Source organism: Botryllus schlosseri, chromosome 1 (genome assembly GCF_051294905.1).
Source record: "Botryllus schlosseri isolate E-star chromosome 1, Bs_hap1, whole genome shotgun sequence".
NCBI lineage: Eukaryota > Metazoa > Chordata > Ascidiacea > Stolidobranchia > Styelidae > Botryllus > Botryllus schlosseri.
This window is the reverse complement of record NC_137236.1, coordinates 40789110-40812753: the sequence shown is the minus strand read 5'-3', so window position 1 is coordinate 40812753 and position 23644 is coordinate 40789110. Positions and strand designations below refer to the sequence as shown.

The 23644-nt window shown below is 38.7% G+C and overlaps 2 protein-coding genes and 1 long non-coding RNA gene across 3 annotated transcripts in view; 2 read left to right on the top strand and 1 right to left on the bottom strand.

The window, feature by feature from the left end:
- Nucleotides 1-23644, bottom strand: part of LOC145436382 (protein bicaudal C homolog 1-like) — a 788516-nt gene that overhangs the window by 384165 nt on the left and 380707 nt on the right. The window lies entirely within an intron of this gene.
- Nucleotides 1-23644, top strand: part of LOC145436956 (uncharacterized) — a 416296-nt gene that overhangs the window by 387927 nt on the left and 4725 nt on the right. The window lies entirely within an intron of this gene.
- Nucleotides 4188-7491, top strand: LOC145449771 (uncharacterized). The gene is made up of 2 exons (XM_080328198.1): nucleotides 4188-5465; nucleotides 5987-7491. Exon 2 carries the CDS (start codon nucleotides 6048-6050, stop codon nucleotides 6681-6683), a length of 636 nt encoding a protein of 211 aa, XP_080184324.1. The 5' UTR covers nucleotides 4188-5465; nucleotides 5987-6047; the 3' UTR covers nucleotides 6684-7491.

The window sequence follows — 23644 nt, the reverse complement described above, 5'->3', positions numbered from 1 at the left end:
CTCTCTTGTAAAGGTTAACAGATCCCGCAGAAACACACCATTTTGGATTACATTACCAAATCGATTTCAAACTTAAACCGAATCACTGGTGTTGAGAGTAGCGATACCCGATTTTTCGAATATTCATATAGACTTAGTGCGCGATCAGTAACGACACTTATAAACATTGTGAATATTAGTAATTCGAGTCGTGTCTATCTTGTGATGTTTCAAGTTGCTAAAACCATCGAGTGAATCAGTGAACGGATAGTAATCTCGGTTAAATCTCGATACAATTATTGTGGCCAGTCCCCATATTTACCTGTGGATATATCACTCTAATGATATGTGTTGCATACTGTATCGTTCGCTGTATCGAGAGACCAATGGTAGTTGACTGAAGTCCTAGAGGGTATGATGATGTTGTCTATGGGTCATACCGATGTGTGCATAAACACCCAACATTTGTACACCGACACATTGTATGTAATGTCATAAACCACATTTACGTGAGTACTTGGTAGGGTTGAACAATCGTAAAGTATATTCGACATGTGTTGTCATTTTTCACGAAAAAAAAAATCAAGGGTTGTGAATCTATATGTTTAATTACATTTGTTCATTGGTTCTGCTTTATCGCTTTGCATTGAATATCCGGATCCGGTTATGAACTGGCCTGCATTGGGTTTGTAATTCCATACTGGATGGGGCGATATGTATTGACCAAACCGATTACCGCTACATATCCCTGTACGTATAATCTGTATAGTGTGAGCAAGGAAATTAATCACAAGTAACCTGGAATCGTGCGCACGATGGGTAGCATGCTTCCTACATTTTCCGAAGATTGTTATCCGTGTATCAACCAGTTAACAAAGTCGGGGGGATTACAACTTTAGACGGATTGATTCTGGAAAATCTAAAGCACGAATCCGGACATTGCAGTCATATCGAAATAGCGCGTTGTTATTGTGTGTGTGTGTGTGTGTGTGTGTGTGTGGCTAACCGTCGATTTTGATGGGATGCACCAGAACAAGTGAAAATGCGATTACACAAATGTATCGGAGTCGCTGTTGGTGTAAATGTTGTCACTGTCCGTTGTAACAATATCCAAAAATATCAAATTGACCCGGTGTGGTGGTTAGTTTTCAAAACGAAAATGGTATTGTTACCCAGGAAAATGATAGATTTCCAAGTGAAACGGTATTGGTACTCAGGTAAATGACAGATTTCCAAGTGGAAATGTATTGTTACACTGGGTAAACGCCGGATCTCTAAAGGAAAATGATATTTTTACTCGGGTAAACGACGGACCACCAAGTGAAAATGGTTTGTTGCTCAGGGAAAAAGGTTTGTTACCCGGGGAAAAAATATATTTCCAAGTGAAAAAGGTTTGTTAACCAGAGAAAAAATATATTTCCAAGTGAAAAAGGTTTGTTAACCAGAGAAAAAATATATTTCCAAGTGAAAAAGGTTTGTTACCAAGAGAAAAAATATATTTCCAAGTGAAAAAGGTTTGTTAGCCAGAGAAAAAATATATTTCCAAGTGAAAAAGGTTTGTTATCCAGAGAAAAAATAGATTTCCAAAGGAAAAGGGGTTTGTTACCCAGAGAAAAAATATATTTCCAAGTGAAAAAGGTTTGTTAACCAGAGAAAAAATATATTTCCAAGTGAAAAAGGTTTGTTACCCAGAGAAAAAATAGATTTCCAAAGGAAAAGGGGTTTGTTACCCAGAGAAAAAATATATTTCCAAGTGAAAAAGGTTTGTTACCAAGAGAAAAAATATATTTCCAAGTGAAAAAGGTTTGTTATACAGGGCAAAAATAGATTTCCAAGTGAAAAGGGGTTTGTTATCCAGGTCAAAAATATATTTCCAAGTGAAAAGGGGATTGTTACACTGGGTAAACGATAAATCTCCAATGGACAATGGTATTTTTAGTCAGGTAACGGCTGACCTCCAGGTGAAAATGGAAATTTTACTTGGGTAGGTATCGTATGTTTAGTGTCGTTGGTATTGTTAAACGTTGTCGCCGGTAGCCGTTGGTATACTATTACGAGTGTGAAAAGGATTTGCACGCCCTGTGCAGAGTATCGCGGTGGTGAACATATTTTTCGCGTGACGAAACACGATCGCTGTTTAAATGTTAATGCATGCATTTCGATTTCCGAGTTGCTGTACAATAGAGATGACTCCGCGTTAGACCGCGCTGTGTACTTCGATTAAAACCACAAGACCACGTGTAAATCTATTCGCGCAACTAGATGATGTTGATATAGTGTTACTAAAATTAATTATTACCTATTTACACAACATAAAAAAATAACAATTCATGTCGTAGCAGGTTTCTTGAACTCGTGCTTGATGAAAACGATTGGCGACAAGTATGCGTTTGTGTTTGAGTGAAAAATAATTATTTAGAGTAGTGACATTTTGTGACCAACGAATGCAAATCGATCATGATATTACAATATACGCTTTCGTCAACATAACGACTTGGCGCAGGAGAAACACTTTCATGTTTTTTCAATAACTGGATTCTCGAGACTTGTTACTTGTACCATGTACCGTTGGTGACTATAACGGCCATTTTGTATGATAGTACGTTTAGCTGTTTTGTTGTTAGGGTAATCACTTGATGACCCAGCACTTTTTGTTAGCAAAGTAGATTGATTTGTGTGTAAGATGTAAGCGCCGTAACTAGAAAACATATGTACTCTGTTGTTGGAGTAGCTGATTTATTGCTATGACACGGACATATCCTGAAACCTTGGTTGGTTTGTTGTCTTACGAAAGATGTGGTGACCTCGGTGTCGTAAATTGTGTTAACTAAACCCGGATGGATACCACAATTGTGCTGGACTTACACATGGTATTCGCATACTGCACGCATACAAACTTTTGTGTAAACAACTCTGATGTTTCTGTTGGTACTAGTGCTGTGTTGAACTATTTGGTTCTTAAGACACATGAACACCCATTCAGACAATAAAGGTCTTGTGATATCGAAACAGTTTGTAGAGTCTAACCAACCATTCTTTAGTTTCGTAATGCGAGAATATCGAGTAAAGTTAATTACTTAATGCGATGTTAATATCCTTCGTACTTTTGTAAGAGTTGTGGAGTAACATACCAAGTAACTAGTTGACACAAACAAAATATTGAATGACTGCTAACGCATTGAGTTCATAATCCAAGAGGGTGAAATTTGTTTACTGTTAAACTAACATAACTCGTATCCAGCGAAACAGATACAATCCGGTGATGTGATGTTGGTCAATATCCGTTTTGTAAAGATTGAGTAAATCCTCTTCCGTCAGGTGGGTGTGGTTCAAATCAATAGCATGTTACACATAAACATCATTTGTATTGAGGGTGATATTGTTGAGTGATGATGCCGCAACAACACAACAAGTATTATTTTGTATCGTGTGTTTGTGCTTTAGGAATAGCGAAGTGTGTGATATTTTGGATATCTGTGTTCGGCTGAAATAGGGTTGTCCTTGGGTCTTGTGTTGGGTAAATCAGAACTATGTCTAGAATTCAAGCACGTCCAAGTAACGTCTTTTAGTGACAGAGTATTGTGATGACATTTACTTTAGCGAATGACAACGGAAAAATTTCCAATTTCTCTGATCGTGTGTGTGTGTGTGTGTGTGTGTTTTACAAATAATTCCAGTACACCTAACTATAGGATACATTTAGTAAACATCGTGCAAATTGTTTCTTTGTGATGGTAACGACTTTCGGCGGCTTAGTTTCATGTCGGGAATTATTATTTGAGGGTTCAAAAACAATTTCAATCAATACTAGAAATGAACAACAATGCAAAACACGTTTAGCAAATAACAGTGTAGCAAGTACTTTTTTGATATTACGAGTGTTGGATACTAGACACTTCTAGTTGAATTGGATGCATCTAACAAACATATCACAATTTACTTTTACGATAATCAAAGTCTTAGAGTGTATAACCTTGCGATATTTTACATTTAGCACGCACAATGGGGAGTTACTGAAATGATTAAGAATTTATCGCTAGCTTCGAACGGTACTCGATACTCAAAGTGATATTTTCACACTCTGTAAAGTGCATATGTTTCAATTCTCTGTCGCGAATTCCGACAGTAACGACATTGATGTTAAATCCTCACCCGTGGTTATTGTAAGTGAATCCTAAACATCGCAACAGTCGGTATGGAAATCGAACGCGTGCGTACTTTTAGATAGGTGACACTAACAAGTTTATTACACCGTGAAATACTCTGAAACGTCGATTCGTGATTGTGTTAGCTATATTCATCTTCCATATCTGTGGACACAAAGATATCTTGACTTTGGTTACAACTCACTCGAAACGAATTGTCGCGGGTAATCTAGAAAAGCACAAGTCGAAGACGAATGATTTGATTTCAATAAACTAAAAAATTCCTTTTGTTTTGATGTTGGATTTAATACAATTTGTGTGACTATACCGAATTCGAATCCGAAAGTGCAATGTTACTTTAGTAGAAAAATTGGATGACTCGCATTTTGATATTGATAGATGTGTAGAGTAATATGACTAGTTTATAAAATCTCGGTAATGTTTTTTCGTCATGTCTGTGATCAACAAATATGTGATCAAGTCTTACCATTCGATATTAACTTTCGCAGTCGGTGTAATTTGTTGAAGTAACAATACCGACGAGTTCAATAATATTCCCCATCGATGCATTCGAATAATCCGTCAGCTGCAAGCGGATTTAAAACTTGATGGTATTTCGCGGTTAACTCAAGTCAGTGGTCGTGTTTGTGTTGATTTCAGGAATGATCATGACGAGTTGCCTGGGTAGATTAGTTAATGTGGTTGTAACTACGACCGTACAGAGTTGCTGACACCCCAATATCTTTTACGCTGTAATATACGGATTTATTTGTGATAAATTAATTCTCAGTTATTGTTCAGACATTCAAATCTCGTATACTCAAAATATAAAATGTCCAAGTCAAATCGTATATGCGCCGATTAGTAAATACTTTGTCTTCAAAATAGTAACTACCTTTACAATTGAATAAAAAGATAGAGCATACGAATACAACCAGGATGAATTAATTCAAATTTGTGAGTTGTAATGATATAATCAAGTAAGTGAAACTAGATTTTTAACAATTGTTAATGTTGTGAATAATTCTTTTGAGTTTGAAATGTGGCTGGATCAAAGTTGGTAGTCATGTTTGTCAAACCTATTTCAATTCACGCAATGTCAAAGTCCAAATATTTCATTCTGGATTATTTGGATTTACCTTTAGTACATCCCGCGAATGGATTTAAAGTTGGCAAATTACCAAAATGATTGAATAATATCGGGTCAGAGATAGTTGGTATTGATTCTATAAGTGTTAAAACAGCGGCGTGGAATGTGTGAATGATCCGATGAGGGTGAATGTTGGCGTCAGTAATATTCAGGTTACGTTCGATTCAACAGATCGCGTTAATAGGATTTGAGTTGGGTCGAATCTAGGGCTGGGCAAAATCGAGTACCTGAGTGATTCGATTCTGAATCACGTAAAATGCTTCGAGTCGAGTCGAGTAATCGAGTATCACTCATTATGACGTCATATCAGAATATTATTTGTCAAAGTTCAAATATGTACCTTTTAAGCGACCACAAAGAATATAATGCCTGTTATCCATCATATTAGGGATACTTTGTTATTTTTTTCGACCATACCGATTTCATTGCACTTGGTGACAATATTGTGGGATGATCATGACTTCGGAAATGTGCTATTTCCAGTAACGTTCGTAGCTTTGTAATTCATGTTTCGCATGCTACGATACGGCCAACCAAGGCTTCAAGGCTTCAACAGTGAAATTAGCATAAACTCGTTGATCGTTGATAAATCAACTTTCAGTGGTGAGGAGCGTATAATTTCAGTACTCGAAAAATCGTCTTTTACTACTCGACTCGAATCATTAAAATTAATACTCGATTCAGATTCGAGTACTCGAATCATTGTGCCCAGCCCTAGTCGAATCAATACATTCAAATACGATTCAACTTGATTTGTGTAGTGAGTTACACTGATGACTCCCACTTTATCAAACGATATGACATCGAACAGCGTCAACACTATGCAAGTCGGAGCAACTTCAAATTTTCACGTCGGCGTCAAATTCGTCTCATCACCCAAAAGAGGTGGCGTTAGCCAATATCTCAAAGGTATATTCATCGATGGCAATAACGAAGAGATATCTTTCACGTGTTTCAATCGTGATTTGTTCGGGAACATTGAGAAAGCATTCACCAAACGAAAAAAACTCATGGTCAAATCCGGTTGGGTTCAAATTGATAAATTTACTGGAAAACCCGCTGTATTACTGGGACGGGCTTCGTCAGTAACTCTACATGGAAAATCGAGACATACGACTGAAGAATACCCATTATTGACCTGTGAATCGGTATACGGAAATAAAGATGAATACGTCTCGATCGCCGCTACTTGTGTTTCTCGAGAGGAGAAGATGGTCAATTCTGGTGCCGGAAAGGAGTTGAAATTACACAGTTTTACATTGAAGGATGATACTGGTGAGGTGGTTTTGGATCAATGGAACAAAGCCTCGCTCGTACCCGGGAAGAAATATCAACTCACTCGTGTTAAAAACTGTGTCGGCAGATTGAAAATCGATCAGTTAACTAGACTTGTCGAATTGAAAGAATAGTTTGCATATTTGTATATCGCAATACAATATTTCATTTCACGTAAATGTATGACCTATGTGATTCGACAACTGGGTTAGCGCGGTGTTGTTCTACTGATCGAGGTGTGAAAATTGTGCTATCGCGATGAATCTGTGACTATGAACAGCAGACTATTTTGTAGGCGCGAAACAGTGAATAAACCGAAAATATTATTCAGGTAGCAATCAATAGCGAGGAAAGAGAGAACACGATCGGTCATTTGATACGACTAAACTACGACATCATATATCATAATTTACGATCAAACTATTTCGCACTGAATGGAATAGTGTAATAATCGATAGTAGCGGCTGGACGAGAAATAATTCAGCGCACAGGTCATTCGAAATATAGGTCGCACGCACTGCTTAATCCTCACGACAAACCACGTTTCCGTTTGCGCGGTTATTGTTGGTGACTCGTACATATTCAACACCGCGCGAGAGATGCCCGAAAGGGCGAATCACCAACACGAGTTTTCGAGGCACCGTGTGAGAGATGCCTATACCGAAAAGGGTTACCGTGTGAGAGGTTCCATAAGACACAACGGCACCGTGCGAGAGATGCCTATACTTGAAAGTACGACTCACCAACACGAGTTTTCGAGGCACCGTGTGAGAGATGCCTATACCGAAAAGGGTTACCGTGTGAGAGGCTCCATAAGACACAATGGCACCGTGCGAGAGATAGGGGGGGTCAAAAGGGTCACCGTGCCAACACGAGTTTCGAGGCACCGTGCGAGCGGGCCCATAAGAACCCCTGCCAGGTCACGACCGATCTACATAACTACTCGCGAGAGATGTCTGAAAGTGCGAATCACGACCGCGCCCGTAAGAACACATGGCGAATCACCACAGATCCCGTAAGAATACACGACAGGCGAATCACCGCCACCGCCTATAGCAAAAACGGCGAGTCACGACCACGAGTTTTCACGGCGAATCACAACCGCGGCCTATACCCGAAAAGGCGAATCACGACCGCACCCATAAGAACACATGGCGAATCGCGACCGAGAGGGGGGGGTCTAAAAGCGCGATATGCCAACACGAGTTTCCAGGCGAATCGCCGCTGCACCCATAAGAGCCCCTGCCAGGTCACGACCGATCTATATAACTACTGACGTCACTTTGTGTTGTTTTACAATTAATTGAGTGCCTGCTTTAACTTGTTATTTTTTGAAAAGAGGTAATCACATCCTGTCATTTTCTTCTTGGGGGTAACAGTGTGAAAAGGGTTAGGAACCACTGAGTTAGGGTGAAACATCGGTTTAGGCTTAGAGTCGGCTTAGCTAAATGGTTCTCAAACAAAAATTTGGGTTTCACTGTGTGCAAAAGTGTGCAAATACCTTTAACACCACAATATCGATCGTCCCTACGTGCAGTTTTTGAACAGGTAATCGTCACCTTCTCATAGTGTTATATTATAGATAACTAACCTACGGATAGATAGCCAACAGCCGTCGTCACGCTTGCTTGCTCGGAGGAAAATACTGCTCAGCAATCTGAACTCAACGTAATTGCCAATCCCATAGCTGACGACCCGAGCGCTCAAATTAAACAAAGTTGATCTTATTATAAAGCTACTGTCGCACTGACTCCGAAAATATACATTAAACTTTCGTCAAGGCAAAAGAACCAGCCCGAAATAGGGTTCAAAGTCTGAAAATCGGCATTGTTCCAGACAATCGTATGGACGCACCACAATGACCATAACAATAACCCTTGCGTGTCCTCGATTGTTCAGAACAATGCCCATTTTCAGACTTTGAGGTGTATTTCGAGGCGGTTCCATTGCCCCGATCGGATTTGAATGTATATTTTCGGAATCAGTGCGACAGTAGCGTTCAAATAAGATAAACTTTATTCAATTTGAGCGCTAGGGTCGTAAGCAATGGGATTGGCAATTACGTTGAGTTCTGATTGCTGAGCAGTATTTTCCTCCGAGCAAGCAAGCGTGACGACGGCTGTTGGCTATCTATCCGTAGGTTAGTTATCTATAGTTATATTAGCGGGAAACTAAAATACTAAATAGCGTGGTGACCAAATGAATATTATATATGGATATTAAATATTTACCAAAATCATACGCGAAAGGTCAGTCTCGAATAGTATTGGTGATGAGCGAGGTTCAAATATGTACCTTCTACGAGACTACAAAGAAAAAAACACTTCCTCATTAATAATATATACACACGCCGATCGTCGGCAAACAGCACTATAAATGTCACTCTCCAGTAAATGATGCTGTACCACTCTTTACATAATTGATGACTGAATCAACAAATTTATTTGAAATTACTAGAACATCCATTGGTGCGTAATAATTTTGTGGCAGTAAAAAGTCTCGCTAGTTTTTTGACTCGTGATTAAAGTTACATTCCTAAATGTGTCGGTTTTAGGTAAACAGATATGTGAGTACGATACCAATCGAGAGGAAGTCTCAATTTTTCGAATTTGACTTTTCTAACTATAAACGGACATGTAAGCGAACACTTTCACCTCAACCCTGGGTATTTTAGAGACTTTAACTTAACAAAATCCTCGGCTGTTCCATAGGTACATGTATATTTTACTCACTTCTACTGAAATTCCTTACATTGTTTGGTAGAATTTACTTTGGCTCCCCGAGTTGTGCGCGTCAACTTTACCGCCGAAACTAGTCTTCCCATTCGCACTTTACTGTATGAAATTCAAATGTATATCCGAATGCCCATTGTTAACGACAATCTGCTCGGTATTAGCTAGCGGCGTATTGTACACCGTACAGTAGGGTTGTTCAAAAATGAATGCATAAACCAAAACAAAACTAAAAACAAAACCAGCCAAAGGCGGTGCCGCGGCAGAGTCAATTTACAGTTTTAATTTTATTAAAAAAAAATGTCTTCAAATTTTACTGTCAACCCCATGAAATATTTGAGCTGCAAAAGAGAAAGATGTATAACTAAAAATCATTTTGCTAACTTCTAACCCGTGCAAGCGATATTACTACAGATGAAAGCTTTGGTTTAAAAACTACCCGGAATCCGGAAAAAAGGTTATTGTTGAGAAGCCTTAGTACAGCCACATGTGATATATTTTTAGGTGTCGCATGCACCATTGAAATAGAGTGAAAATCGTCAAAGCCACGGTATAAATATACGTCTTCTTAACCCTTTTAATGGGGGGGGGGGTCACTGGTGACCCAAGTTCAAGTTCATCTCTAAATTTCTCCAAAGATATATGTCGTAGCGAACTGCTTTTGGTGTCTGTGGAAAGCCTGCTATCTTTTGATTTATATGATACATAATTTGAAGGTATAGGGCATGAAAATTTTCGAATACCGACGATCTTACATGAAGAGTTCGGCTGAAAATACCCATGCCTAAAATTTCCAGATATTTTCCGAGTGGGAAATATAGTCAGAAATTCTGCCAGAACATAAAAAGTCGACTTGTACGGTACTCTGTGTGATTTATCACCGTTTGGAACATCAAACCTTGTTCTGGGGAGTTTTCTGAGGGGGTTTGTTAATTGTGGTCACGCTTCAGTGATTTTCAAGAACATAGCCAAGTTCAAGTCCAATTTCAAGACGGAAAATGAGTCATAAACTGGTTTACTATGTCTGCAAATAATGGGATATGACAAGAGAAAGTATACCACGATCTTGAACTTGACCATTATGACCACTCACTGACCACGCCCATATGTAAATTTTTCATGTAATATTGATTTTTCGATATCTGGCCAGCCGCGCGGTTTACGGTCATGGTTGACGGCTTGTTTGAAACCAGGCAACGGTGGCTACGCACTGAGGCATCATTTTTGACTCTCTGACGCTATCCTAGGGGTCAGTCGGGGAAAATGAGAGAGAGAGAAAGAGATTTTTCAGAGAGAAAGTTTGTATATTTAGTCGTATAAAGAACCCTAGACATGACATGGGGTGTCGACCGAGGGTGGAAACGGTAGACGGCTATACTCCGGCCACTTTTAAACTGGAACAGCTAAGATTAAGGTTTTGTTGAGGTCACGGTATGAATTTGAAAAGGGATGGTCAGTTCTGCAAAATCTGACCCCCCATTAAAAGGGTTAAACTCAGAGGTGGTCAGTAACGAAGTACTTCTACTTTTTCGAAGTACTCAAGTAGTTTTGCTCTACTTGTACTACTTACTCAAGTAGATCTGACTTTCGCTACTTCTACTTCTACTTCACAAAATGCAGTGACTTACTTACTTTTCGCTATTTACAGTTTGTCAAGTAGAAGTATTATGCTACGGTAAGGTCATTTCCGTTACGTCGAGGTCGTCCAGTCATCACAAAACACGCGCTGCGTAATATACATCACACCTGACTGAGCATCCTGATATCGATTATGACGAAACAAAAACTCACGTGTCAAACCATCGTGACATTGAGGACATTCATCTTATCTCCACTCCACTGCTGCAGTGCTTCGCACATGTCGTTTTTTTGGCGGGGTATTGGTCTTTCTCGGTGTGGTTTGGAAAACTTGCTGCTGACTTACAGTTAAGTGTGATAAGCATAACTTCGCACGCAGTGGTTCAGGAGCATGGGTTCGCGGGCTGTCATGTTTAATGGGCACTCTTGTGTAGGGTTTCCCATCCCATTTATTGCTCTTACACTGTATGCGATGGATAGAAGTAGCTGTTCGCTTTCACATTCATTGATCGTTCTAACCATATTTGTGAGAGTTGAGTAGAAATGTATTAAGTTAGAGCAGCGGTTCTCAACCAAACCAAATTTGCAAAATGATTGATAACCTTATTTTAAATTTTTTAATCAAAGGGAGAAATGAGGAGTTTCGCTTCTTAACTGCTAAAAACAACTTCAAGATGAGCTGCTAGATAGAAATGACTAGGTTTGACGTTCATTGAAAAATCCGTTTCTCACTTTAGGTGAGTGAGTTGTCATGTAATATCATGAATGTTGCGATACCCAAAGGTGTCGTGGGAAGCGTTTCATGTTAATATTCGTCACCATCAATATTCGTTGAAATAGAACTTCGGCACACGGTAATATCGAATTGAACTCGTAGATTTTCGATACACGACCACCTATTTTAAGAAATGCAGCTGTGGAGTTCGATTTAAGATACTAAAGGGTCTATCCTATTTCTACATATTGTATGTTGTTAATTAGAAGAAAAGTCATTTACTGCTATTTATCACTAGCCTACAGTTAATTATGGCACAAGATAGATTAAATTAAGCTAAATTTGAACTTAAATTTGAGGAGGTCCACAGGGATCCATGACGGTCCAGAAATGGTCCGCAAAGACATATAGGTTGAGAACCACTGTAGCAGAAAATTCAAAAGAACATAGTTTATCAACAATCGTATCACAAAATATGACATGACCAGCATGAAATTCCGAACATGAGAGCGTTAAATGTACTATTTTTAGATAGTACACGAACTCCTTTTGTTAACACAGCCTTGGCTGGTGTATTTAGATAAAAGTCGACTCCTAGGCATAATACTCGGGTTCATTTCAATATGAATATACTATTCAATTGTGTATTGAAGTTCTGTACCTCCAGGAAGCTGTTCAAATAAGTACATCTTCAAATCGAAACAAAGAAGTTGCATTCATTGAACATTGGTGTGGTTGTGTATCAATGATCTGACACCTCATTTGAGTGACAGAATCGTCATCTTAAGAGTTAGTTTTATAGACAGTCAACGAGAGCGTATATTTGACTTTTCTGAAACTACTTACTTACTTGAGTAGATTTAAAGTCAGTAAAAAGTACTTCTACTTCAAGTAGTTTTAGGTTGCTTACGGAAGAAGTACTTCTACTTGTACTTGAGTAGATTTTTCTTCGCTACTTCTACTTCTACTTGAGTAGCTTTCTTGACTACTTTGACCACCTCTCTTAAACTACACAAACTTTCTCGATTAGTCAATCATATACAAATGCAGCATCGCGACTTTGATGTCACCGTGATTTAGCGAGTGATAGGATTTTAAAATTCAATCATTTCGATTGTTAAGATTACCGTATATTCCGAAAATTCAGATTCTTTATTCAATGTGGAAGCCTACTATGGTTGTTTTCCGAACATCATGGCGGTTGGCATACAAAAGGCGAACGTTCGCGCTAAATCTATGGTTTAAGATCTGGGTGTAAAATGCTACCAAATAACCGATCAGCGTGGTGACTACTTATGTAATCCGCATATTTCGTCAGTGTGTCTGCTTGCCTTCCATACCCAATCCTGAAATGACTCCGAACCACAGAAATAATTTACGAAGGGACGTTCATAGTAAAATTCTGGTTTTCTCTCACGCACTTTTTGTCATGAAAATTGAGATATAAACTTCCTGTCTTTTCATTGTATCGCATTTTTGTGGTGTATTGAACTGATAAAAATTGCTAATAAACCAATGATGAACTGTTAGAATCAAAAATAATTTAAACCTATTCGTCCGTAAAGTTGGCACCTGTCACGAAATGGCATTAATCAAATGCTTACACGACTAACAAATCCGAAATTAATTGCTTTGCGGTTGAACACGTTTCACTCGCGATCTTGCAAACACCAAACGTAACTGTGCACTCTGGAAACACAGCATATGTTTGCACTCTACTCAGTATGACGGAATGAAGGTCGATGTCCCATTCATTAGACAACTACGTTGCATCCGCTTGAACGGGCGCTGTATAGGTTAGCGGTATTGAGCTCGTGCCATCACAAAATTAGAAGAAAAAAACTTCGATTTGCATTTACAAATTTCACAATGTAAAGTTTCAACTCATCCAAATTCACGTCAATACCAATAATTAATTCTTCGACCGGGGCCTACGATATCGTAGGTCCCGCTTCGACCTATTAAATAAGGAGAATATGCACAACTAGAAATCGATAGCGTCTCTCGCTATCATAACACCATACTGGAGACCAGGGTCGCCACTATGTCATTGCTTCACGACTGTATGAAACATAGAATAAAATGGGCTTGCAACAAAATGAGTTCAATTAAATCCAATTTTTTGGAAATTTGTCACACTATAAAATGAATCACCGAAAAATCTATTATAACACTAATGTGTGTAAAACATGGGCAATTTGGGCATTGTTGAACACAGCCCCTTCGTAGATAACTCACGTTTCGTCATTATCAGTTATCAGACTTCCTTCGACTATTACCAATACCGTTCGTCTTAACGCAGTATTCAGGTGAAGAAATGCATTTTAAATATTGATATCGGAACACATTAGTAGTTATATAAATCGGTCTGGGGGTGCCTGGGGCTCTTATGGGTGCGGTGGCACGGTGCCGAGAAACTCGTGGTGGCACGGTGACCCTTATCTCTTATGGGTGCGGTGGCACGGTGCCATTGTGTCTTATGGCTGTGGTGGCATGGTTACCTTTTCGGGTATAGGCTGCGGCGGCACGGTGCCGTGAAAACTCGTGGTGGCATGGTTACCTTTTCGGGTATAGGCTGTGGCGGCACGGTGCCGTGAAAACTCGTGGCGGCATGGTTACCTTTTCGGGTATAGGCGCGGTGACATGGTGACCTTTCAGGTAGAGATGATTTGACTAACGTTGTGGGTATAGGCGGCGGCGGCACGGTGTTGAATATGTATCAAGTAAATAGTCACGTGATTGACTCTTAGTTAATCTGTATATCCCAAATTATTATATATGACCGATTCGAGTTAATCCTAACGTTTACGGCGAGTGCGACTTTAATATATCGTTATTCTTATGGATGCGGCGATGATTCGTACTTTCGTTTATAGACTGCGGGCGGCATGTCGTACTTTCACCAAAAAAGGGTGTGAAATAGTTTGCTAAATCTAGGAATCGACCGCATGGTAATGTTTTGGTAATTAGTTTACCACAAAACCGGCGTAGACGGCGATTCGAATACCAACAATAACCGCGTTCACAGACTAACACTCCAAAAAGGTGTGAAATATTGGTAAAATCCCGCGATCGCTCACAAGATAATACCTAAGACATAACCATCGCTCGCGACTCGCTGTTACATACATGCCGATCGTTGACAATGTAATATTTTGGTAATTAGTTTACCACAGAGCCCGCGTAGACGGCAATACCAACAATAACCGCGTTCACAAACTAACACTTCAAAAAGGTGTGAAATAGGTTGCAAATTCCACGATCACTCACGAGATAACACCTAAGACATAGCCATCCCTCACAACTTGTTGTTACATACATTCCAATCGCCACAATGTAATATTTTGATAATCGGTATGTCACAGGAACTGGATTTCACTGGTAAAATTTAATAAGTAACGAATAACAGAACCGTTGCAGACGATGATTCGAATACCGACAAATTCTCACTTATTTCTGATCCCACCCTAATCCTTTGCGAAGTTGACGCTTATTCGAAAAGGTGTGAAATAATTGTAAAACCCTACGTCGCTGACAGGATAATGCATCAGACATAGCGATCTAGTTATAGCACGGGTCGAAATCCATTCGGGTTCTATAGGTAAATTGAGATAATCCGAAACCGATTATTTTGACTTTGGCGTAGTGTGAATTGAAATAGGATTGACTAACAAGACTACCAAATTTCAACCCGGTCATATTTAGAAATTATACGCATATTGATTTGAAACAAGTAATGAAACCTTACAACTCTATTCACGATCTGGCTTTCTGTTTGTCAAAGAGACATTTTAACATCTTACCATACTCAAAAGAATTATTCATAATATCAACCGGTGTTAAAAATATAGTTTTCACTGACTTGATTATACCACTACAACTCGCAAACTTGAATTAATTCATCCTGGTTGTATTCATATGACCGATAATTTTTATTCAACTGTAAAGGTCGTTACTACACTGCAAGACAAAGTATTTACTAATCGGTACATATACGACTTGACATAACCTATTACATTTTGAGTAAACGAGATTTGAATGTCTGAACAATAACTGAGAATTAAATGATCACGAGTGAATCCGTATATTACAGCGTAAAAGATGTTGGAATGTCAGCAACTCTGTACGGTCATAGTTACTACCACTAATTTACCCGGCCAACTCGTCATGATCATTCCTGAAATCTACACAAACATGACCACTGACTAGAGTTAACCACAAAATAGCATCGAGTTTTAAATCCAGTTGTAGCTTACGTATTATTTGAATGCGGGGTATGTTTTGTTATAATTGGGTGTACGGATAAAGTATTAGGTCTCGACATTTTAACATTTTGCCATACTCAGTCAATCAGAAAAACATTGGCAAGTAAATCCGTTTGTAACTTACCCGACCAACTCCAGCAGTCAGCCAAGCATACACGAGTCCATACAATCACTAAAACCTAAAATCCATAACAAGCTCGGTTGTATTCATATCCCTACGCATCTTTTTTATTCAACTTGAAAAGTCGTTACTATTCTGTAAGATAGAGGAATTACTACGCGGTATATTCTGCAAGACAAACTAATTATTACTCGGTATATTTTGTAAGACAAAAGTAATTACTCTTTGGTACAGGGGACTTGAGCTTAACATATTACATTTGAGTATACCGGATTTGAATGTCTGACCAACGTAGTTGAGAATTCATTTCTTACAATCAAACGCCGGTGTTACATTGAAAGGTATCATACTGTAAACATAAGGATTGACACATTGATTTGATATATGAGATTTTGTAATGTCCGACCACGACTTGATTATTAAATTATTCGCGATAATTAGACCCGATGTTGTGGTAAAGGTTATTAGAAAATATCACTTTTGGCATCGAGTACCAGTCGAAGTGGGTGAACAATACTTAATCCTTTCAGTGACTCGCTGTTGTACGTGCTAAATGTAAAACATTACGAGGTTAAACTCTCTAAGACTTTGATCAGCACAAGAGCAATTTGGACTATCTTTACTGGCTCAAAATATGTGCTACACTGAAATCTACAAAATGTGTTTGTATTGTTGCTAGTAGCGATCATGCATTATCATTTGAATCTTCTAAAGTAATTGTAATGATAAAACCAAACTACTCAAAGTCATTACCAACACAAAAAACGATTTCTATGATATTCGTCAAACGCATCATACCTCAGTATGCAGAAATTATTTGTAGAGTGCATACCAACAAAGAAATCAGGAACACAACCAACACCGAAAATGATAAATGCGTTTCGTACTACTATTGATACAAGTTCATTTCTATCAGGTGAAATAAACACCATCACAAAACTCAGAGCATGCAAAGGTCTTGATTGATATGAATTTCGATTTGTGTCTTATGATACCAGCAAGCATTTTAGAAATATTATGATTCGTTAAACCAAAGTCATATGTCCGATTATTAATTGATTGGAAACTTGATCACGTACCTCGATCATTACAGAAGATTATAACACCATTGTCCGACAATCTTTTAGAAAAGGATCGAAACCAAGTAACCCAAAGTCGTTGCCGTCGCATAAACAATTTGTACGACGTTTGATAAATGTACCCTATACTTTGGTATACTAGAAATATTTGTAAAACACACTCTGGTAAAGAAATCGAAAAGATATCCTACACCTAAATCTGATAAAACCATTTTGCACTTTTTGTTCGTCAGTAGTATCCATTTGAATTTTTCCATTTCCTCTCGTCAAAGTAGATGTAATCATAGTCGCTAAAGAACTTACTTGGATGTGTTTGAATTCTAGATATAGTTATGATTTACTCGACGCAAGACCCAAGAACAACCGTAGTTTACAACCGTGCACACATATCCAAAATATCGCACACTCCGCTATTCCTAAAGTACAAACACCCGATACAAAATATTACTTGTTGTGTTGTTGTGGCATCATCTTCACAATATCACCATTTTGTTTGTGTCAATTAGTTACTTTGTATGTTACCCCACAACTCTTACAAAAGTACGAAGGATATTAACATCGCACTAAGTAATTAACTTTACTCGATATTCTCACATTAAGAAACTAAAGAATGGCTGGTTAGACTCTACAAACTGTTTCGATATCACAAGACCTTTATTGTCTGAATGGGTGTTCATGTATCTTAATAATCAAATAGTTCAACACAGAACTAGAACTAGTACTAACAGAAACATCACAGAGCTGTTTACACAAAAGTTTGTATATGTGCACAGTATGCGAATACCATGTGTAAGTCCAGCACAATTGCGGTATCCATCCGAGTTTAGTTAACACAAATTCATTACAACGGAGCCACGTAAACTTTCGTGAAAGAAAAGCATACTCACTCCCAGAGGGTTATGTCAATGCCATAGCAGTACCCCAACAACAAAGTACATATGTTTCTAGTCACGGTCCTTACATCTTTCACATAGATCAATCTACTTTGCTAACGAAAAGTGCTGAGTCATCACATGATCGCTCTCACAACAAAACAGCTAGTAGATATTATCATTCAAAATATTCCTAACCCTTTACACACCAGTAACAAATCATACAACGAATATGTTTTGTGGGTCGAATTGTTGTTCAGTGTCAAGTCTACCTGTTGAAACGTACATTAAAACAACACAGTCACAATCAAATTAAAACCACGAATCTATTTTCATTTCCTCGCAAACTGTCACATACAGAAAAATAAATTTAATTTCCCAAAACATACTTGTAACCAATCGCTTTCATTAAACACACAACACCATTATAGTATTTACTTTCTACAACATAGACATTCCGGTGTAGTCAAGAAATATTTTTAATAGTCAAAATCATCGACATCTGTTTACGGTGTTAGTGTGTGCATGTCATACATGTGGGCCCGTATTAAAATGGACACGACACGACTGACTGTAAGGAGATAGAAGTCTATCGCATAGATTTACATGTGGTCTTCGCTACGGTTTCAAAAAACGAATCATCTCTTTTGCATTGATCTAGACCGAGCAAGTTAGTTAATGACCATGATTGTGTTTGTCATATGCGAATGATAGGGTTACTGTCAAATCTACATACAACAATCTTCTGACGATCATAATAGCAATTTCATTTTCCGCCCCTTCATAATTGTACAACTCGGTAACTACGTTTAACAAGACCAATCACACTACCAGCGTTGAACACAAGATACCTACCCAAGTAAAATTATCATTTTCACCTAGAGGTCCACCGTCACCTAACTAAAATACCATTGTCCTTTGGAGATTTATCGTTTACCCAGTGTAACAATCCCCTTTTCACTTGGAAATATATTTTTGCCCTGGATAACAAACCCCTTTTCACTTGGAAATCTATTTTTGTCCTGGATAACAAACCTTTTTCACTTGGAAATATATTTTTCTCTTGGTAACAAACCTTTTTCACTTGGAAATCTATTTTTGTCCTGGATAACAAACCTTTTTCACTTGGAAATATATTTTTTCTCTTGGTAACAAACCTTTTTCACTTGGAAATATATTTTTTCTCTTGGTAACAAACCTTTTTCACTTGGAAATATATTTTTTCTCTTGGTAACAAACCTTTTTCACTTGGAAATATATTTTTTCTCTGGGTAACAAACCTTTTTTCGCATGGAAATATATTTTTTCTCTGGGTAACAAACCTTTTTCACTTGGAAATATGTTTTTTCCCTGAGCAACAAACCATTTTCACTTGGCGGGTCGTCGTTTACCTTAGTAAAAATATCATTTTCCTTTGGAGATCCGGCGTTTACCTAGTGTAACAATAAATTTTCTCTTGGTCATCTAGCTTTTCCTAGAGTAACAAAACCATTTTCATTTTGAAATCTGACAAACACACCTGACAATTTGGTATTTGTTGTATTGACGATAGTTTGAAATAGATTACAACGAACAGTGACGGAAATATACACGGACTACCGGTTACAGAGTAGGCTATACATCCATCGGTCGTATCACATCAATATCATCGGTTAACCACATACAATATACTCTTGTACACAGAAATGTATGTTTCGGAAAATTGGACAATAGGCTTCGATAGTTCTGTGATGTCCGGGTTCATGCTTTGGATTTTCCAGAGTCAAAATGTCTGAATAAAACACCTCCTCGACGATGGTTGGTATGTGGATAACGGTGTTCGGAAAACGGTTGGATTTATGTTACCCATCGTGATAACAACTCCAGGTCGAGTTTTCCCCACTGCATGTTTACTATATTGTGTCTTTATTGGTCAGTGTATGTCTCGACATTCAGTTTGAAATCGGAAACCCTGATAAAGTACGTAACCGGATCCGGATATCAACTCTGAATCGATAAACCAATGAACAATATTCAAAGTAAACATGTTACACCCTGTGTTTCCACGAAAAAATACCATCCAGACATACGTCGCGCTTGTTTGCCCACAACAGTATACACGTAAATGGAGGTGTGTGACATTGCATGCAATGTGTTGGTATAGAAACATCGCGGAGTAAGCCTTCGATCCACAGACATTATCATAGCCGGTAGTTTTGATGTAGATCGAATGTGATCACACCCGATAACTATGTCATACATAGAAGTTGGTTAAGCGCCAGCGTCACGACACCAATGGCTGTGGTTCGAATCCCGGTTCGAACCAACTTCTATGTGTCGGAGGTTTATCTGGGCTCCTCATCGCTAACCTCACTGCATTAGCAGTGTCTCAAAAAGCCCAGTATGATGGTGAGCCGCGCCAGTACGAAGTCGGCAGTAAAGAAAAGTCCGGATGCATGAAAGAGAGAGAGACTGAAGTTGGAAGCGCGCGAGTGTGGAAGTCGTCCGGAAAGAATACGAAAAGCAAAGAACCTGAACATTACTAATATCATTGTCGTGGTGTACATGACCTTAATAGGCGATGAACACCACTGTTGTATGTGTTAAATAAACAAACAAACAAACTTGCCAATGTTTTCCTGATTGACTGAGTATGGCAAAATGTTAAAATGTCGAGACCTAATACTTTATCCGTACACCCAATTATAACAAAACATACCCCGCATTCAAATAATACGTAAGCTACAACTGGATTTAAAACTCGATGCTATTTTGTGGTTAACTCTAGTCAGTGGTCATGTTTGTGTAGATTTCAGGAATGATCATGACGAGTTGGCCGGGTAAATTAGTGGTAGTAACTATGACCGTACAGAGTTGCTGACATTCCAACATCTTTTACGCTGTAATATACGGATTCACTCGTGATCATTTAATTCTCAGTTATTGTTCAGACATTCAAATCTCGTATACTCAAAATGTAATAGGTTATGTCAAGTCGTATATGTACCGATTAGTAAATACTTTGTCTTGCAGTGTAGTAACGACCTTTACAGTTGAATAAAAATTATCGGTCATATGAATACAACCAGGATGAATTAATTCAAGTTTGCGAGTTGTAGTGGTATAATCAAGTCAGTGAAAACTATATTTTTAACACCGGTTGATATTATGAATAATTCTTTTGAGTATGGTAAGATGTTAAAATGTCTCTTTGACAAACAGAAAGCCAGATCGTGAATAGAGTTGTAAGGTTTCATTACTTGTTTCAAATCAATATGCGTATAATTTCTAAATATGACCGGGTTGAAATTTGGTAGTCTTGTTAGTCAATCCTATTTCAATTCACACTACGCCAAAGTCAAAATATTCGGTTTCGGATTATCTCAATTTACCTATAGAACCCGAATGGATTCCGACCCGTGCTATAACTAGATCGCTATGTCTGATGCATTATCCTGTCAGCGACGTAGGGTTTTACAATTATTTCACACCTTTTCGAATAAGCGTCAACTTCGCAAAGGATTAGGGTGGGATCAGAAATAAGTGAGAATTTGTCGGTATTCGAATCATCGTCTGCGACGGTTCTGTTATTCGTTACTTATTAAATTTTACCAGTGAAATCCAGTTCCTGTGACATACCGATTATCAAAATATTACATTGTGGCGATTGGAATGTATGTAACAACAAGTTGTGAGGGATGGCTATGTCTTAGGTGTTATCACGTGAGTGATCGTGGGATTTGCAACCTATTTCACACCTTTTTGAAGTGTTAGTTTGTGAACGCGGCTATTGTTGGTATTGCCGTCTACGCGGGCTCTGTGGTAAACTAATTACCAAAATATTACATTGTCAACGATCGGCATGTATGTAACAGCGAGTCGCGAGCGATGGTTATGTCTTAGGTATTATCTTGTGAGCGATCGCGGGATTTTACCAATATTTCACACCTTTTTGGAGTGTTAGTCTGTGAACGCGGTTATTGTTGGTATTCGAATCGCCGTCTACGCCGGTTTTGTGGTAAACTAATTACCAAAACATTACCATGCGGTCGATTCCTAGATTTAGCAAACTATTTCACACCCTTTTTTGGTGAAAGTACGACATGCCGCCCGCAGTCTATAAACGAAAGTACGAATCATCGCCGCATCCATAAGAATAACGATATATTAAAGTCGCACTCGCCGTAAACGTTAGGATTAACTCGAATCGGTCATATATAATAATTTGGGATATACAGATTAACTAAGAGTCAATCACGTGACTATTTACTTGATACATATTCAACACCGTGCCGCCGCCGCCTATACCCACAACGTTAGTCAAATCATCTCTACCTGAAAGGTCACCATGTCACCGCGCCTATACCCGAAAAGGTAACCATTCCGCCACGAGTTTTCACGGCACCGTGCCGCCACAGCCTATACCCGAAAAGGTAACCATGCCACCACGAGTTTTCACGGCACCGTGCCGCCGCAGCCTATACCCGAAAAGGTAACCATGCCACCACAGCCATAAGACACAATGGCACCGTGCCACCGCACCCATAAGAGATAAGGGTCACCGTGCCACCACGAGTTTCTCGGCACCGTGCCACCGCACCCATAAGAGCCCCAGGCACCCCCAGACCGATCTATATACCTACTCACATTTTGTATTATTCCAATTGAAAGGACATTTTGGCAAATAAATATAATCCACTTAAACACTTTCGTCGATAAGCTTTTAAATTATTAGATCTTCACTTGAATCATTAAGCCTATCCTTGTGGACGTTAGGCAATGTGGACGTTCGTGAAAGTCATTTGGGATTCGAATCAGTGACGACGTTTTTATCTTTTTTTTTCAAGTCAACAGCACCAGAGAAACGTCAAAAAGCAGGTGATTCGGGGGTCTATCAAAAGTGATGGCATTTTTTAGTCAACACAACATGTGCAGTGAGTAATTCAAAATCAGCTGGTTTCTATCTCGGTAAACTAACTGTTATGATTTGGTGAAAGTGTGGTGAACCTATTATATAGCTCACAGAATGTCTTTATTTCCCGTGCTTTGAAAAATATTAAGATTGTTACGTAAGGTAGATTGACGCTTTTTCCGCGCATATGTCGTATATTGCGTATACCTATTGGTGAGGCATATGACCGAAGACTCAACACTGTCAATCTCGATACTCCATTCGTGTTGTTAATCAAATATTTGTACCGGTCTTGTCAGTGAGCAGCGTACTTCAAGAATGTCAGTATGGCTCAAGATGTAACGACTTTAGAGATGCTAGTCCGCGTAATCTGTCATAATATTGGGATAAGGTTTACGAAGTTTTGTCGGTGATTAAAGGTGCTCAGGATAGTCCTCGTTAAAAATCAAATGGAATTAAAGTAACGACTTCAATTTCTATTTAAGTACAAGTTTAAGTGGCTACCGCCAAAACCGGCATCGAGCAGAAATAGTACACGTAAGCTCAATAATTGCTTCACGATCTGGATCACGCGAAATTTTTTTCAAGGTAATGACAGAATTCTATCAATAAATATGTTACTCTTACCAACATATATTGGGGGTCGCATCTGTATACCACTGGGCTTATTTGGCTAGGACAGAATTATTCGACGTTAGACATAGCAATATCGACAGTTTCGGTGAATATGCCTCTATCATTTTGTGCAAATATTTCGTCGACGACGATCTCGCTGTGAGTGAACCAGCTAAGCCGTATGTTGGACGACACGTTATCTACTAATTGCGAATATAGTTAGACTC

Bases quoted from the DNA above. Each gene is read 5' to 3' on its own strand.
- LOC145449771 (XM_080328198.1), top strand. From the start codon at position 6,048: ATGACTCCCACTTTATCAAACGATATGACATCGAACAGCGTCAACACT.